Consider the following 16,877-nt stretch of genomic DNA (forward strand, 5'->3'; position numbering starts at 1 on the left):
GAACACTAAGAACCTCCTCACCCAGAGAACACTAAGAACCTCCTCACCCAGAGAACACTAAGAACCCTCCTCACCCTGACAACACTAAGAACCCTCCTCACCCCGAGAACACTAAGAACCTCCTCACCCAGAGAACACTAAGGACCCTCCTCACCCCGACAACACTAAGAACCTCCTCACCCAGAGAACACTAAGGACCTCCTCACCCAGAGAACACTAAGGACCTCCTCACCCAGAGAACACTAAGAACCTCCTCACCCAGAGAACACTAAGGACCTCCTCACCCCGAGAACACTAAGAACCCTACTCACCCCGAGAACACTAAGAACCCTCCTCACCCCGAGAACACTAAGAACCCTCCTCACCCCGACAACACTAAGAACCCTCCTCACCCTGACAACACTAAGAACCCTCCTCACCCTGACAACACTAAGAACCCTCCTCACCCTGACAACACTAAGAACCCTCCTCACCCTGACAACACTAAGAACCCTCCTCACCCTGACAACACTAAGAACCCTCCTCACCCTGAGAACAGTAACAAAGGCATCAAAATCCTGCTCTAGAGGTGCTCCTTCCATCGGTAGTGGCAGCCGGTAGTACCTGGGAGAGAGAGAGAGGGAGAGAGAAACAGAGACAGAGACAGAGACAGACAGAGACAGAGAGAGAGAGACAGAGAGAGAGAGACAGAGAGAGAGAGAGATAGAAAGAAAGAAGAGAGAGAGAAAAAGAAGAGAGAGAAAGAATAGAGAAAGAGAGAAAGAACAGAGAGAGAAGGAGAGAGAGTGTTACTGTGTTTTCACAGGAGAAGTCCCATCTATTTTGTCAATATTCCCTTTATGTAGGAAGACAACATTGACCTGGAATGAGACAGACAGTAATAAGAGACAACGGGTTACTAATATAATATCTGTGTCCCAACTTGCACCCTATTCCCTATGTAGTGCACTACTTTGACCAATGGTGGTTGGGGAAACCTACGTCTACCACAAAAGAGGCCACTAGGGAGTTCCAGAGTACAGAGATACATCCCCTCCAGGAGGCCTGTTCTGCTCCCTGTCTTCATCACCAGATAACTAGGTCTGTATACACACACACACACACACACACACACACACACACACACACACACACACACACACACACACACACACACACACACACACACACACACACACACACACACACACACACACACACACACACACACACACACACACACACACACACACACACACACACACACACACACACACACACGTAAGTTGAAAAGGCACATTCAAACATGTTCTTTGTTGACGTTATATGGGGTCATCCCTCAGATCCAGATGGTTGTGTGGGAAGGAGAGGGGAGATGTAGACATGTCTGGAGAGGACTGGAGATGGCTGTTCATTACATCTCAATACAAGCTTTGGCTCCTCTGATCTGATTACTAACAGGATGCTAAAGGAGGCCTTCCCAAGGGGCACTCTATTCCCCATAGGGCCCTGGACAAAGTAGTGCACTAGATTAATCAAATGGGGTGACATTTCGGACGCAACCGATATCTCTCCTCCCTCGCCTCTCCGGAATGCAGAGAGAGGGGGCAGAGAGAGGGCGCAGAGAGAGAGAGGGCGCAGAGAGAGAGAGGGCGCAGAGAGAGAGAGGGCACAGAGAGAGAGAGGGCACAGAGAGAGAGAGGGCGCAGAGAGAGAGAGGGAGCAGAGAGAGAGAGGGAGCAGAGAGAGAGAGAGGGAGCAGAGAGAGAGCAGAGAGAGAGCAGAGAGCAGAGAGAGAGCAGAGAGAGAGAGGGGGCAGAGAGAGAGGGCAGAGAGAGAGGGCAGAGAGAGAGGGGAGAGAGAGAGGGCAGAGAGAGAGGGCAGAGAGAGAGAGGGCAGAGAGAGAGGGCAGAGAGAGAGGGGAGAGAGGGCAGAGAGAGAGAGAGGGGCAGAGAGAGAGGGGAGAGAGAGAGGGGAGAGAGAGAGGGGAGAGAGGGCAGAGAGAGAGGGCAGAGAGAGGGCAGAGAGAGAGAGCAGAAAGAGAGAGAGAGAGAGAGAGAGAGAGAGAGAGAGAGAGAGAGAGAGAGAGAGAGAGAGAGAGAGAGAGAGAGAGAGAGAGAGAGAGAGAGCAGAGAGAGAGTAGAGAGAGGGCGGAGAGAGAGAGCAGAGCGAGAGGGCAGAGAGAGAGGGCAGAAAAAGTGGGCAGAGAGAGAGGGCAGAAAAAGTGGGCAGAGAGAGAGAGCAGAGAGAGTGGGCAGAGAGAGAGGGCAGAAAAAGTGGGCAGAGAGAGAGAGCATAGAGAGTGGGCAGAGAGAGAGGGCAGAGAGTGGGCAGAGAGAGAGGGCAGAGAGAGTGGGCAGAGAGAGAGGGCAGAGAGAAATTGAAATTTGATTGAGAGCAGAGAGAGAGCAGAGAAAGGGCAGAGAAAGAGAGCAGAGAGAGGGCAGAGAGAGCAGACAGCATGTTGCATTGTGTCAATAAGAAAAAAAAGAAGATAAACTAATCACACATTCAAATATTCAATAAAGAAGGAGTGAAAAAGAGTAAGTGACTATGAACCTGTAGAGAGGCATGGTGAACAGAGGTCTCCTGTAGACCTCCTCTGTGACCTGGATGTCCTCCTCACAGGTGATGGTCCTCCTCTGAGGCTCGCCCTTGAAGTGCTCGATGTCGTTATACACGTAGAACACGTTATCGTTCAACTTGGCAAAGTCGTGGAGCTAGAGAGAAACCAGAGAGCATCAGAGTGGAGCTAGAGACAAACCAGAGAGCATCAGAGTGGAGCTAGAGAAACCAGAGAGCATCAGAGTGGAGCTAGAGAAACCAGAGAGCATCAGAGTGGAGCTAGAGAAACCAGAGAGCATCAGAGTGGAGCTAGAGAAACCAGAGAGCATCAGAGTGGAGCTAGAGAAACCAGAGAGCATCAGATTGGAGCTAGAGACAAACCAGAGAGCATCAGAGTGGAGCTAGAGAAACCAGAGAGCATCAGAGTGGAGCTAGAGAAACCAGAGAGCATCAGAGTGGAGCTAGAGAAACCAGAGAGCATCAGAGTGGAGCTAGAGAAACCTGAGCATCAGAGTGGAGCTAGAGAAACCAGAGAGCATCAGAGTGGAGCTAGAGAAACCAGAGAGCATCAGAGTCTTATTACTGACGTTCGGAAACAGACGATTTTACCTGCTCTGTTTGTTCGTTGTAATGATTTTTCTTTCTTTAACTAATATCATTTTGATCCAATATATCTACTTGTCTTAAGTATCAGACCTGCAGAAATGATGGTATCTCGATGTGCTAGCTAGTCAGCTGACTGTTTGCATTTAAAAGATGCATTCTTGAGACAGCTTGTCGTTTCACCACCCAAAGCGTAAGAGAACTGCACTGCTGAGATGGCAGAGGTCTGCCTTGTAATGAGGATGACTAGTAGTCTGGACTGATGTGTGGGGAGCTTTCAGCACCCGATTCTGCAGCAGAGGAAACATCACCCAGGTGGGTGTTACACGGGGCTGCTGGAGGAGTCCTTCTGTGGCTACAGAGAACAACGTCTGAGGACACATCTACCACCACAACCATTCCCAACCCTATCCCTACCAACCCTATCCCTACCAACCCTGTCCCTACCAACCCTGTCCCTACCAACCCTGTGTCATGACGTTGGCCTGGGGGGTAGGTTTATGACAGTCAGAAATACCTCTTCCCCCCTTTTTCCTCTCTCTCTACCCTACTGAGGTTACATTTGCAAACCCCTTGGTTAACAGAGAGATTCTGGGAACATCAGAAGGTGGGGGGAAATGAACTATATTCTGGTAATCCGACCAATTGAACATAAGCGGTGGTACTTAATGACTATGATGTCAGTTCGGTTGTCATCTGAGACATTCTCATCAATGATAAGATGACATAAACTCTACAGTGGAAAGTCTACACATCAGAGTTATCGGATTCACATGGAATTGTTGTTCAATTTAAAGTTTGAATATGGAATTATTCGTGATGGGATGAAATGTGATTTTAGCTTCTAAAATGTGAGAATTGGGTTTTCATAAGGTTAGGGCTCTGCTCAAATCAGTGTCCCGCCCCTGTGAAGAGTCATGGGTTAGAAAACTTTTCAGACACACCTTTCTCGCTCCACTATATAAAGCCTTGACGACAATATACAGTGGAGCAAAAAAAGTGTTTAGTCAGCCACCAACTGTGCAAGTTCTCCCTCTTAAAAAGATGAGAGAGGCCTGTAATTTTCATCAAAGGTACACTTCAACCATGACAGACAAAATTAGAAAAAAAATCCAGAAAATCCCACTGTTCCTAGACCAGTTAACCCACCGTTCCTAGACCAGTTAACCCACCGTTCCTAGACCAGTTAACCCACCGTTCCTAGACCAGTTAACCCACCGTTCCTAGACCAGTTAACCCACCGTTCCTAGACCAGTTAACCCACCGTTCCTAGACCAGTTAACCCACCGTTCCTAGAACAGTTAACCCACCGTTCCTAGACCAGTTAACCCACCGTTCCTAGACCAGTTAACCCACCGTTCCTAGACCAGTTAACCCACCGTTCCCAGACCAGTTAACCCACCGTTCCCAGACCAGTTAACCCACTGTTCCCAAACCAGTTAACCCACTGTTCCCAGACCAGTTAACCCACTGTTCCCAGACCAGTTAACCCACTGTTCCTAGACCAGTTAACCCACTGTTCCTAGACCAGTTAACCCACTGTTCCTAGACCAGTTAACCCACTGTTCCTAGACCAGTTAACCCACTGTTCCTAGACCAGTTAACCCCACTGTTCCTAGACCAGTTAACCCCACTGTTCCTAGACCAGTTAACCCACTGTTCCTAGACCAGTTAACCCACTGTTCCTAGACCAGTTAACCCACTGTTCCTAGACCAGTTAACCCACTGTTCCTAGACCAGTTAACCCACTGTTCCTAGACCAGTTAACCCACTGTTCCTAGACCAGTTAACCCACTGTTCCTAGACCAGTTAACCCACTGTTCCTAGACCAGTTAACCCACTGTTCCTAGACCAGTTAACCCACTGTTCCTAGACCAGTTAACCCCACTGTTCCTAGACCAGTTAACCCACTGTTCCTAGACCAGTTAACCCACTGTTCCTAGACCAGTTAACCCCACTGTTCCTAGACCAGTTAACCCCACTGTTCCTAGACCAGTTAACCCACTGTTCCTAGACCAGTTAACCCACTGTTCCTAGACCAGTTAACCCCACTGTTCCTAGACCAGTTAACCCACTGTTCCTAGACCAGTTAACCCCACTGTTCCTAGGCCGTCATTGAAAATAAGAATGTGTTCTTAACTGACTTGCCAAGTTAAATAAAAGGTATAAAAATAGTAAGAGGAGGTTTCTAGGTGTATTAGTAGGAGGAGGCCAGTATATTGATAGATAAAGAGGAGGTTTATTAGTAGGAGGAGGCCAGTATATTGATAGATAAAGAGGAGGTTTATTAGTAGGAGGAGGCCAGTATATTGATAGATAAAGAGGTGTATGGGTTTATTAGTAGGAGGAGGCCAGTATATTGATAGATAAAGAGGAGGTTTATTAGTAGGAGGAGGCCAGTATATTGATAGATAAAGAGGAGGTTTATTAGTAGGAGGAGGCCAGTATATTGATAGATAAAGAGGAGGTTTATTAGTAGGAGGAGGCCAGTATATTGATAGATAAAGAGGAGGTTTATTAGTAGGAGGAGGCCAGTATATTGATAGATAAAGAGGAGGTTTATTAGTAGGAGGAGGCCAGTATATTGATAGATAAAGAGGTGTATGGGTTTATTAGTAGGAGGAGGCCAGTATATTGATAGATAAAGAGGAGGTTTATTAGTAGGAGGAGGCCAGTATATTGATAGATAAAGAGGAGGTTTATGGGTTTATTAGTAGGAGGAGGCCAGTATATTGATAGATAAAGAGGAGGTTTATGGGTTTATTAGTAGGAGGAGGCCAGTATATTGATAGATAAAGAGGAGGTTTATGGGTTTATTAGTAGGAGGAGGCCAGTATATTGATAGATAAAGAGGAGGTTTATGGGTTTATTAGTAGGAGGAGGCCAGTATATTGATAGATAAAGAGGAGGTTTATGGGTTTATTAGTAGGAGGAGGCCAGTATATTGATAGATAAAGAGGAGGTTTCTAGGTTTATTAGTAGGAGGAAGCCAGTATATTGATAGATAAAGAGGAGGTTTATGGGTTTATTAGTAGGAGGAGGCCAGTATATTGATAGATAAAGAGGAGGTTTATGGGTTTATTAGTAGGAGGAGGCCAGTATATTGATAGATAAAGAGGAGGTTTATGGGTTTATTAGTAGGAGGAGGCCAGTATATTGATAGATAAAGAGGAGGTTTATGGGTTTATTAGTAGGAGGAGGCCAGTATATTGATAGATAAAGAGGAGGTTTATTAGTAGGAGGAGGCCAGTATATTGATAGATAAAGAGGTGTATGGGTTTATTAGTAGGAGGAGGCCAGTATATTGATAGATAAAGAGGAGGTTTATTAGTAGGAGGAGGCCAGTATATTGATAGATAAAGAGGAGGTTTATTAGTAGGAGGAGGCCAGGTCACCTCCTTCCTGATGGTGAGCTCCAGGGTCTCCACCGTCCCCTCCTTGTCCAGGCCATGGAGATTCTCATGGAGGTTCTCCTTCCTCCGCGGAGTGTATGGAACAAAGTTCTCCTCCAGGTGCAGGAACACCACCGGTTCCTCACGCACACAGAAGAACATCACCTCCTGGGAAGAGAGGAGAGAAATCATATGTCCTACATTCAAAAAGAGGCAGTAATTAATAAGATGATGTAGACAGGGGAAACCTGATCCTAGATCAGCCCTCTAAAACCCGGATACTTTTTGAAAACGGGCCCAGGAATAATAACTAGTCAACAGGCCAGTTATTTGGTTGTAGAATCTGTAAAGTTTTGTTCCAAACCCAATTGGAAACATTCCGTTGTCATTTGACGTGTACCACATGAGTCCGGAGTTGATCATGAACTCGCTGCTATATAATTACGTTAATTTCATTGGGATTACAGCGAGTTTTCCATACTGGACTCACGACCCTGAGAGATATTCTTTATTTTCCTTCATTCCACATGGCGATACCTTCCAAATGGTACCCTATTCCCTATACAGAGCCTTATGAGCCCTGGTCAAATGGTACCCTATTCCCTATACAGAGCCCTATGGGGCCCTGGTCAAATGGTACCCTATTCCCTATACAGAGCCTTATGGGGCCCTGGTCAAATAGTACCCTATTCCCTATACAGAGCCTTATGAGCCCTGGTCAAATGGTACCCTATTCCCTATACAGAGCCTTATGAGCCCTGGTCAAATGGTACCCTATTCCCTATACAGAGCCTTATGAGCCCTGGTCAAATGGTACCCTATTCCCTATACAGAGCCCTATGAGCCCTGGTCAAATGGTACCCTATTCCCTATACAGAGCCTTATGAGCCCTGGTCAAATGGTACCCTATTCCCTATACAGAGCCCTATGGGGCCCTGGTCAACTGGTACCCTATTCCCTATACAGAGCCCTATGGGGCCCTGGTCAAATGTAGTGCACTATATAGGGAATGGGGTGCCATTTGCCACACGGCCAGGGTTTGTGTTTGTGGCACAGTGCATCTGTTTGTCCCAAAGCACGGACAGAGTACCTGACCCCTCAAAATATTTATCCACGACAAAGACAACAGGCGGAATAGAAGATAGCGTGCGAGACTCACAGACACACAGACACACAGACACACAGACTCACAGACTCACAGACACACAGACACACAGACACACAGACACACAGACACACAGACACACAGACACACAGACACACAGACACAGACAGAGAGAGAAAGAGAGAAGACTCAGTGAGCATAGTCTTGCTATTGAGAAAGGCCGCCGTAGACAGACCTGGCTCTCAAGAGAAGACAAGCTATGTGCTCACTGCCCACAAAATGAGGTGGTAACGGAGCTGCACTTCCTAACCTCCTGCCAAATGTATGACCATAGAGAAACATATCTCCCTCAGATTTCACAGATCCACAAAGGAAAAAATCTCATTTTGATGAACTCCCATGGGTTAAATACCACAGTGTGCCATCACAGCAGCATGATGTGTGACCTGTTGCCACAAGAAAAGGCCAAACAGTGAAAAACCATTGTAAATACAACCCATATTTATGTTTATTTTCCCTTTTGTACTTTAACTATTTGCACATTGTTACAACACTGAACACATGACATTTGTAATGTCTTTATTCTTTTGGAACTTCTGTGAGTGTAATGTTTACTGTTCATTTGTATTGTTTATTTCACTTCTGTTAATTATCTACTTCACTTGCCTTTTTTCAAATCAAATCAAATCACATTGCCTTGGCAATGTTAACATGTGTTTCCCATAGCAATACAGCCCCTTGAATTGAATAGAGAGACAGACAGAGATACAGAGACACAGAGACACAGAGAGACAGAGAGAGAGAGAGAGATAGACAGAGAGAGAGACACAGAGACAGAGACACAGAGACAGAGATAGGGAGAGAGAGACACAGAGAGAGACAGAGAGAGAGAGACACAGATACAGAGACAGAGAGAGAGACAGACACAGAGAGAGACACAGAGAGACAGAGAGAGAGAGAGAGAGAGAGAGAGAGAGAGAGAGAGAGAGAGAGAGAGAGAGAGACAGAGAAACACAGATCCACAAAGAATTTGAAAACAAATCCCATTTTGATAAACTCCCATATCTACTGGGTGAAATTCCACAGTGTGCCATCATCACAGCAGCAAGATTTGTGACCTGTTGCCACGAGAATAGGGCAACCAGTGAAGAACAAACACCATTGTAAATACAACCCATATTTACGCTTATTTATTTTATCTTGTGTCCTTTAACCATTTGTACATTGTTTAAACACTGTATATCTATAATATGACATTTGTAATGTCTTTATTGTTTTGAAACTTCTCTATGTGTAATGTTTACTGTTAATTTTTATTGTTTATTTCACTTTATATATTATCTACCTCACTTGCTTTGGCAATGTTAACACATGTTTCCCATGCTAATAAAGCCCTTGAATTGAAACACAGACCTAAGGTGTCATGTTTTGTCTTAGATTGTCTTGTCATTTTGCTTTTCCCTCTGTTCATTTTCCCCCTGCTGGTCTTTTTAGGTTCGTTCCCCTTTTTCTCTCTCCCTTCCTCTCTCTCTTCTCTCTATCGTTCCGTTCCTGCTCCCAGCTGTTCCTATTCCCCTAATCAATCATTTAGTCTTCCCACACCTGTTCCCTATCCTTTTCCCTGATTAGAGTCCCTATTTCTCCCCTTGTTTTCCGTTTCTGCCCTGTCGGATCCTTGTCTATTGTTCACCGTGCTGTGTCTGTGTATCGCCCTGTCGTGTCGTGTTTCCCTCAGATGCTGCGTGGTGAGCAGGTGTCTGAGTCTGCTACGTTCAAGTGCCTTCCCGAGGCAACCTGCAGTTCTTGATCGAGTCTCCAGTCTGTTCTCGTCATTACGAGTGGAATTATGCCTTATGATTGTAAATTTACTTTACTGGATTAAAGACTCTGTTTTCGCCAAGTCGCTTTTGGGTCCTCATTCACCTGCATAACTGAAGGATCCGACCAAAGAATGGACCCAGCGACTACAGATGCTCGTAACACTGCCGTCGAGATCCAAGGAGCCATGCTCGGCAGACACGAGCAGGAATTGTCTGCTGCTCGCCATGCCGTGGAGAACCTGGCCGCTCAGGTTTCCGACCTCTCTGGACAGTTCCAGAGTCTTCGTCTCGTGCCACCTGTTACTTCCTGGCCTGCCGAGCCTCCGGAACCTAGGGTTAATAACCCACCTTGCTACTCCGGGCAGCCCACGGAGTGCCGCTCCTTTCTCACCCAGTGTGATATTGTGTTCTCTCTCCAACCCAACACATACTCTAGCGAGAGAGCTCGGGTTGCTTACGTCATTTCACTCCTTACTGGCCGGGCTCGAGAGTGGGGCACAGCTATCTGGGAGGCAAGGGCTGATTGTTCAAACAATTACCAGAACTTTAAAGAGGAGATGATTCGGGTTTTTGACCGTTCAGTTTTTGGTAGGGAGGCTTCTAGGGCCCTGGCTTCCCTATGCCAAGGTGATCGATCCATAACGGATTACTCTATAGAGTTTCGCACTCTTGCTGCCTCTAGTGACTGGAACGAGCCGGCGCTGCTCGCTCGTTTTCTGGAGGGACTCCACGCAGTGGTCAAAGATGAGATTCTCTCTCGGGAGGTTCCTTCCAGTGTGGACTCTTTGATTGCTCTCGCCATCCGCATAGAACGACGGGTAGATCTTCGTCACCAAGCTCGTGGAAGAGAGCTCGCGTCAACGGTGTTTCCCTGCTCCGCATCGCAACCATCTCCCTCCTCTGGCTCAGAGACTGAGCCCATGCAGCTGGGAGGTATTCGCATCTCGACCAAGGAGAGGGAACGGAGGATCACCAACCGCCTGTGCCTCTATTGCGGATTTGATGGACATTTTGTCAATTCATGTCCAGTAAAGGCCAGAGCTCATCAGTAAGCGGAGGGCTACTGGTGAGCGCTACTACTCAGGTCTCTTCATCTAGATCCTGTACTACTATGTCGGTCCATCTACGCTGGACCGGTTCGGGTGCTACATGCAGTGCCTTGATTGACTCTGGGGCTGAGGGTTGTTTCATGGACGAAGCATGGGCTCGGAAACATGACATTCCTTTCAGACAGTTAGACAAGCCTACGCCCATGTTTGCCTTAGATGGTAGTCATCTTCCCAGTATCAGATTTGAGACACTACCTTTAACTCTCACAGTATCTGGTAACCACAGTGAGACTATTTCTTTTTTGATTTTTCGTTCACCTTTTACACCTGTTGTTTTGGGTCATCCCTGGCTAGTATGTCATAATCCTTCTATTAATTGGTCTAGTAATTCTATCCTATCCTGGAACGTTTCTTGTCATGTGAAGTGTTTAATGTCTGCCATCCCTCCCATTTCTTCTGTCCCCACTTCTCAGGAGGAACCTGGCGATTTGACAGGAGTGCCGGAGGAATATCATGATCTGCGCACGGTCTTCAGTCGGTCCCGAGCCAACTCCCTTCCTCCTCACCGGTCGTATGATTGTAGTATTGATCTCCTTCCGGGGACCACTCCTCCTCGGGGTAGACTATACTCTCTGTCGGCTCCCGAACGTAAGGCTCTCGAGGATTATTTATCTGTGTCTCTTGACGCCGGTACCATAGTGCCTTCTTCCTCTCCGGCCGGGGCGGGGTTCTTTTTTGTTAAGAAGAAGGACGGTACTCTGCGCCCCTGCGTGGATTATCGAGGGCTGAATGACATAACGGTTAAGAATCGTTATCCGCTTCCCCTTATGTCATCAGCCTTCGAGATTCTGCAGGGAGCCAGGTGCTTTACTAAGTTGGACCTTCGTAACGCTTACCATCTCGTGCGCATCAGAGAGGGGGACGAGTGGAAAACGGCGTTTAACACTCCGTTAGGGCATTTTGAGTACCGGGTTCTGCCGTTTGGTCTCGCCAATGCGCCAGCTGTTTTTCAGGCATTAGTTAATGATGTTCTGAGAGACATGCTGAACATCTTTGTTTTTGTCTATCTTGACGATATCCTGATTTTTTCACCGTCACTCGAGATTCATGTTCAGCACGTTTGACGTGTTCTACAGCGCCTTTTAGAGAATTGTCTCTACGTGAAGGCTGAGAAGTGCTCTTTTCATGTCTCCTCCGTTACTTTTCTCGGTTCCGTTATTTCCGCTGAAGGCATTCAGATGGATTCCGCTAAGGTCCAAGCTGTCAGTGATTGGCCCGTTCCAAGGTCACGTATCGAGTTGCAGCGCTTTTTAGGTTTCGCTAATTTCTATCGGCGTTTCATTCGTAATTTCGGTCAAGTTGCTGCCCCTCTCACAGCTCTTACTTCTGTCAAGACGTGTTTTAAGTGGTCCGGTTCCGCCCAGGGAGCTTTTGATCTTCTAAAAGAACGTTTTACGTCCGCTCCTATCCTCGTTACTCCTGACGTCACTAGACAATTCATTGTCGAGGTTGACGCTTCAGAGGTAGGCGTGGGAGCCATTCTATCCCAGCGCTTCCAGTCTGACGATAAGGTTCATCCTTGCGCTTATTTTTCTCATCGCCTGTCGCCATCTGAACGCAACTATGATGTGGGTAACCGCGAACTGCTCGCCATCCGCTTAGCCCTAGGCGAATGGCGACAGTGGTTGGAGGGGGCGACCGTTTCTTTTGTCGTTTGGACAGACCATAAGAACCTTGAGTACATCCGTTCTGCCAAACGACTTAATGCCCGTCAAGCTCGTTGGGCGTTGTTTTTCGCTCGTTTCGAGTTTGTGATTTCTTACCGTCCGGGTAGCAAAAACACCAAGCCTGATGCTTTATCCCGTCTGTTTAGTTCTTCTGTGGCTTCTACTGATCCCGAGGGGATTCTTCCTTATGGGCGTGTTGTCGGGTTGACAGTCTGGGGAATTGAAAGACAGGTTAAGCAAGCACTCAAGCACACTGCGTCGCCGCGCGCTTGTCCTAGTAACCTCCTTTTCGTTCCTGTTTCCACTCGTCTGGCTGTTCTTCAGTGGGCTCACTCTGCCAAGTTAGCTGGTCATCCCGGTGTTCGAGGCACTCTTGCGTCTATTCGCCAGCGCTTTTGGTGGCCGACTCAGGAGCGTGACACGCGCCGTTTCGTGGCTGCTTGTTCGGACTGCGCGCAGACTAAGTCGGGTAACTCTCCTCCTGCCGGTCGTCTCAGACCGCTCCCCATTCCTTCTCGACCATGGTCTCACATCGCCCTAGACTTCATTACCGGTCTGCCTTTGTCTGCGGGGAAGACTGTGATTCTTACGGTTGTCGATAGGTTCTCTAAGGCGGCACATTTCATTCCCCTCGCTAAACTTCCTTCCGCTAAGGAGACGGCACAAATCATCATCGAGAATGTGTTCAGAATTCATGGCCTCCCGTTAGACGCCGTTTCAGACAGAGGCCCGCAATTCACGTCACAGTTTTGGAGGGAGTTCTGTCGTTTGATTGGTGCGTCCGTCAGTCTCTCTTCCGGGTTTCATCCCCAGTCTAACGGTCAAGCAGAGAGGGCCAATCAGACGGTTGGTCGCATACTACGCAGCCTTTCTTTCAGAAACCCTGCGTCTTGGGCAGAACAGCTCCCCTGGGCAGAATACGCTCACAACTCGCTTCCTTCGTCTGCTACCGGGTTATCGCCGTTTCAGAGTAGTCTGGGTTACCAGCCTCCTCTGTTCTCATCCAGGCTTGCCGAGTCCAGCGTTCCCTCCGCTCAAGCGTTTGTCCAACGTTGTGAGCGCACCTGGAGGAGGGTGAGGTCTGCACTTTGCCGTTACAGGGCACAGACTGTGAGAGCCGCCAATAAACGCAGGATTAAGAGTCCAAGGTATTGTTGCGGCCAGAGAGTGTGGCTTTCCACTCGCAACCTTCCTCTTACGACAGCTTCTCGTAAGTTGACTCCGCGGTTCATTGGTCCGTTCCGTGTCTCCCAGGTCGTCAATCCTGTCGCTGTGCGACTGCTTCTTCCGCGACATCTTCGTCGCGTCCATCCTGTCTTCCATGTCTCCTGTGTCAAGCCCTTTCTTCGCACCCCCGTTCGTCTTCCCTCCCCCTCCCGTCCTTGTCGAGAGCGCACCTATTTACAAGGTACGTAGGATCATGGACATGCGTTCTCGGGGACGGGGTCACCAATACTTAGTGGATTGGGAGGGTTACGGTCCTGAGGAGAGGAGTTGGGTTCCGTCTCGGGACGTGCTGGACCGTTCACTTATTGATGATTTCCTCCGTTGCCGCCAGGATTCCTCCTCGAGTGCGCCAGGAGGCGCTCGGTGAGTGGGGGGTACTGTCATGTTTTGTCTTAGATTGTCTTGTCATTTTGCTTTTCCCTCTGTTCATTTTCCCCCTGCTGGTCTTTTTAGGTTCGTTCCCCTTTTTCTCTCTCCCTTCCTCTCTCTCTTCTCTCTATCGTTCCGTTCCTGCTCCCAGCTGTTCCTATTCCCCTAATCAATCATTTAGTCTTCCCACACCTGTTCCCTATCCTTTTCCCTGATTAGAGTCCCTATTTCTCCCCTTGTTTTCCGTTTCTGCCCTGTCGGATCCTTGTCTATTGTTCACCGTGCTGTGTCTGTGTATCGCCCTGTCGTGTCGTGTTTCCCTCAGATGCTGCGTGGTGAGCAGGTGTCTGAGTCTGCTACGTTCAAGTGCCTTCCCGAGGCAACCTGCAGTTCTTGATCGAGTCTCCAGTCTGTTCTCGTCATTACGAGTGGAATTATGCCTTATGATTGTAAATTTACTTTACTGGATTAAAGACTCTGTTTTCGCCAAGTCGCTTTTGGGTCCTCATTCACCTGCATAACATAAGGGTCAACAGTAGTGTACTATGAAGAAAATAGAGTCCACCCCCCGAGGGCAGTGCACTAACCTCATGCCCTTGACTCTGTAGTCTTTGGAGGACCTGTTTGAAGCCATTCAGGCTGGGCTGGCCCATGCCGTACAGCGGGTAGCTTCCTTTCACCTGGCGGTAGTTTGGCGCTCCGTAGCTGCCTGTAGTGTTGAGGACGTCAGCCTTGCTGTACACGTCCTGGACCATGAAGAACTCACCCTACAGACACACAGTCACTCAAACAATCAAATACATGCATTTAGAAACACCCTTTTTCCATCGACAGCTGCTGTTGGGGGCACAGTAGAGTCAGTACGGGCCCTGGGGGTACAGTAGAGTCAGTACGGGCCCTGGGGGCACAGTAGAGTCAGTACGGGCCCTGGGGGCACAGTAGAGTCAGTACGGGCCCTGGGGGTACAGTAGAGTCAGTACGGGCCCTGGGGGTACAGTAGAGTCAGTACGGGCCCTGGGGGCACAGTAGAGTCAGTACGGGCCCTGGCCCTGGGGGTACAGTAGAGTCAGTACGGGCCCTGGGGGTACAGTAGAGTCAGTACGGGAAATTGCCCTGGGGGTACAGTAGAGTCAGTACGGGCCCTGGGGGTACAGTAGAGTCAGTACGGGCCCTGGGGGTACAGTAGAGTCAGTACGGGCCCTGGGGGTACAGTAGAGTCAGTACGGGCCCTGGCCCTGGGGGTACAGTAGAGTCAGTACGGGCCCTGGCCCTGGGGGTACAGTAGAGTCAGTACGGGCCCTGGCCCTGGGGGAACAGTAGAGTCAGTACAGGCCCTGGGGGTACAGTAGAGTCAGTACGGGCCCTGGGGGTACAGTAGAGTCAGTACGGGCCCTGGGGGTACAGTAGAGTCAGTACGGGCCCTGGCCCTGGGGGTACAGTAGAGTCAGTACGGGCCCTGGCCCTGGGGGTACAGTAGAGTCAGTACGGGCCCTGGCCCTGGGGGTACAGTAGAGTCAGTACGGGCCCTGGCCCTGGGGGCACAGTAGAGTCAGTACGGGCCCTGGGGGTACAGTAGAGTCAGTACGGGCCCTGGCCCTGGGGGCACAGTAGAGTCAGTACGGGCCCTGGCCCTGGGGGCACAGTAGAGTCAGTACGGGCCCTGGCCCTGGGGGCACAGTAGAGTCAGTACAGGCCCTGGGGGTACAGTAGAGTCAGTACGGGCTCTGGCCCTGGGGGTACAGGAGTCAGTACGGGCTCTGGCCCTGGGGGTACAGGAGTCAGTACGGGCCCTGGCCCTGGGGGTACAGTAGAGTCAGTACAGGCCCTGGGGGTACAGTAGAGTCAGTACGGGCCCTGGCCCTGGGGGTACAGTAGAGTCAGTACGGGCCCTGGCCCTGGGGGTACAGTAGAGTCAGTACGGGCCCTGGGGGTACAGTAGAGTCAGTACGGGCCCTGGCCCTGGGGGTACAGTAGAGTCAGTACGGGCCCTGGCCCTGGGGGTACAGTAGAGTCAGTACGGGCCCTGGCCCTGGGGGTACAGTAGAGTCAGTACGGGCCCTGGGGGTACAGTAGAGTCAGTACGGGCCCTGGGTGTACAGTAGAGTCAGTACAGGCCCTGGGTGTACAGTAGAGTCAGTACGGGCCCTGGGGGTACAGTAGAGTCAGTACGGGCTCTGGCCCTGGCCCTGGGGGTACAGTAGAGTCAGTACGGGCCCTGGCCCTGGGGGTACAGTAGAGTCAGTACGGGCCCTGACCCTGGGGGTACAGTAGAGTCAGTACGGGCCCTGGTTAAATGGCACCCTATTCCCTATACAGAGCCCTATGGGCCCTGGCCCTGGGGGCACAGTAGAGTCAGTACGGGGAACACTTCAAGGGAACCTACATACCTGCCCAGGGACTACATACCTGCCCAGGGACTACGACTGCAAATTATCTTTTGACTAACCCCATTTACATGGATGTTGCATTATTGTAATATAGATGTTGACTAATGTGCATTGTCCCCTATAAATAAATAAATAAATAAATTTATTCAAGGTGGTCTTTATAGCATCAGTGTGAAATGAGCAACATTAGCGATTAGCAACAACAGTATGTTGAAGGGTGCCTCCGATTACACTGTTGTGGATAACCGTTAATGTTGCTCGTTTCACACTGATCTCTGTCGTCATTCATTATCAGATGTCCATCCTTGTTTAAAGCGGTCAGATGAAACCGACCAATGGCCACGCAAGATGATAACAACATCATCAATGTGAAGTAACAACAACAACATCAATGTGAAGTAACAAGGGGTAACAACAACATCAATATGAAGTAACAAGGGGTAACAACATCAATATGAAGTAACAAGGGGTAACAACAACATCAATGTGAAGTAACAAGGGGTAACAACATCAATGTGAAGTAACAAGGGGTAACAACAACATCAATGTGAAGTAACAACAACAACATCAATGTGAAGTAACAAGGGGTAACAACATCAATGTGAAGTAACAAGGGGTAACAACAACATCAATGTGAAGTAACAACAACAACAT

General features: G+C 48.9%; 1 protein-coding gene across 1 annotated transcript in view; it reads right to left on the reverse strand.

Annotated features, from left to right (window-relative positions):
• Nucleotides 1–527: 527 nt before the first annotated feature.
• LOC124027314 (paladin-like) overlaps nucleotides 528–16,877 on the reverse strand; it is a gene marked incomplete at its 3' end in the record, with an annotated part of 51,493 nt that continues 35,143 nt past the window's right edge. Inside the window, exons 4-7 of the mRNA XM_046339775.1 lie at nucleotides 14,424–14,603; nucleotides 6,543–6,707; nucleotides 2,539–2,699; nucleotides 528–603 (exon numbers count right to left, since the gene is read on the reverse strand). Of these exons, the coding sequence (XP_046195731.1) occupies nucleotides 528–603; nucleotides 2,539–2,699; nucleotides 6,543–6,707; nucleotides 14,424–14,603 (582 nt within the window). The remainder of the gene's footprint in view (nucleotides 604–2,538; nucleotides 2,700–6,542; nucleotides 6,708–14,423; nucleotides 14,604–16,877) is intronic.

The sequence above is a fragment of the Oncorhynchus gorbuscha genome, unplaced genomic scaffold, assembly GCF_021184085.1.
Source record: "Oncorhynchus gorbuscha isolate QuinsamMale2020 ecotype Even-year unplaced genomic scaffold, OgorEven_v1.0 Un_scaffold_3089, whole genome shotgun sequence".
In the NCBI taxonomy this organism is placed as follows: domain Eukaryota; kingdom Metazoa; phylum Chordata; class Actinopteri; order Salmoniformes; family Salmonidae; genus Oncorhynchus; species Oncorhynchus gorbuscha.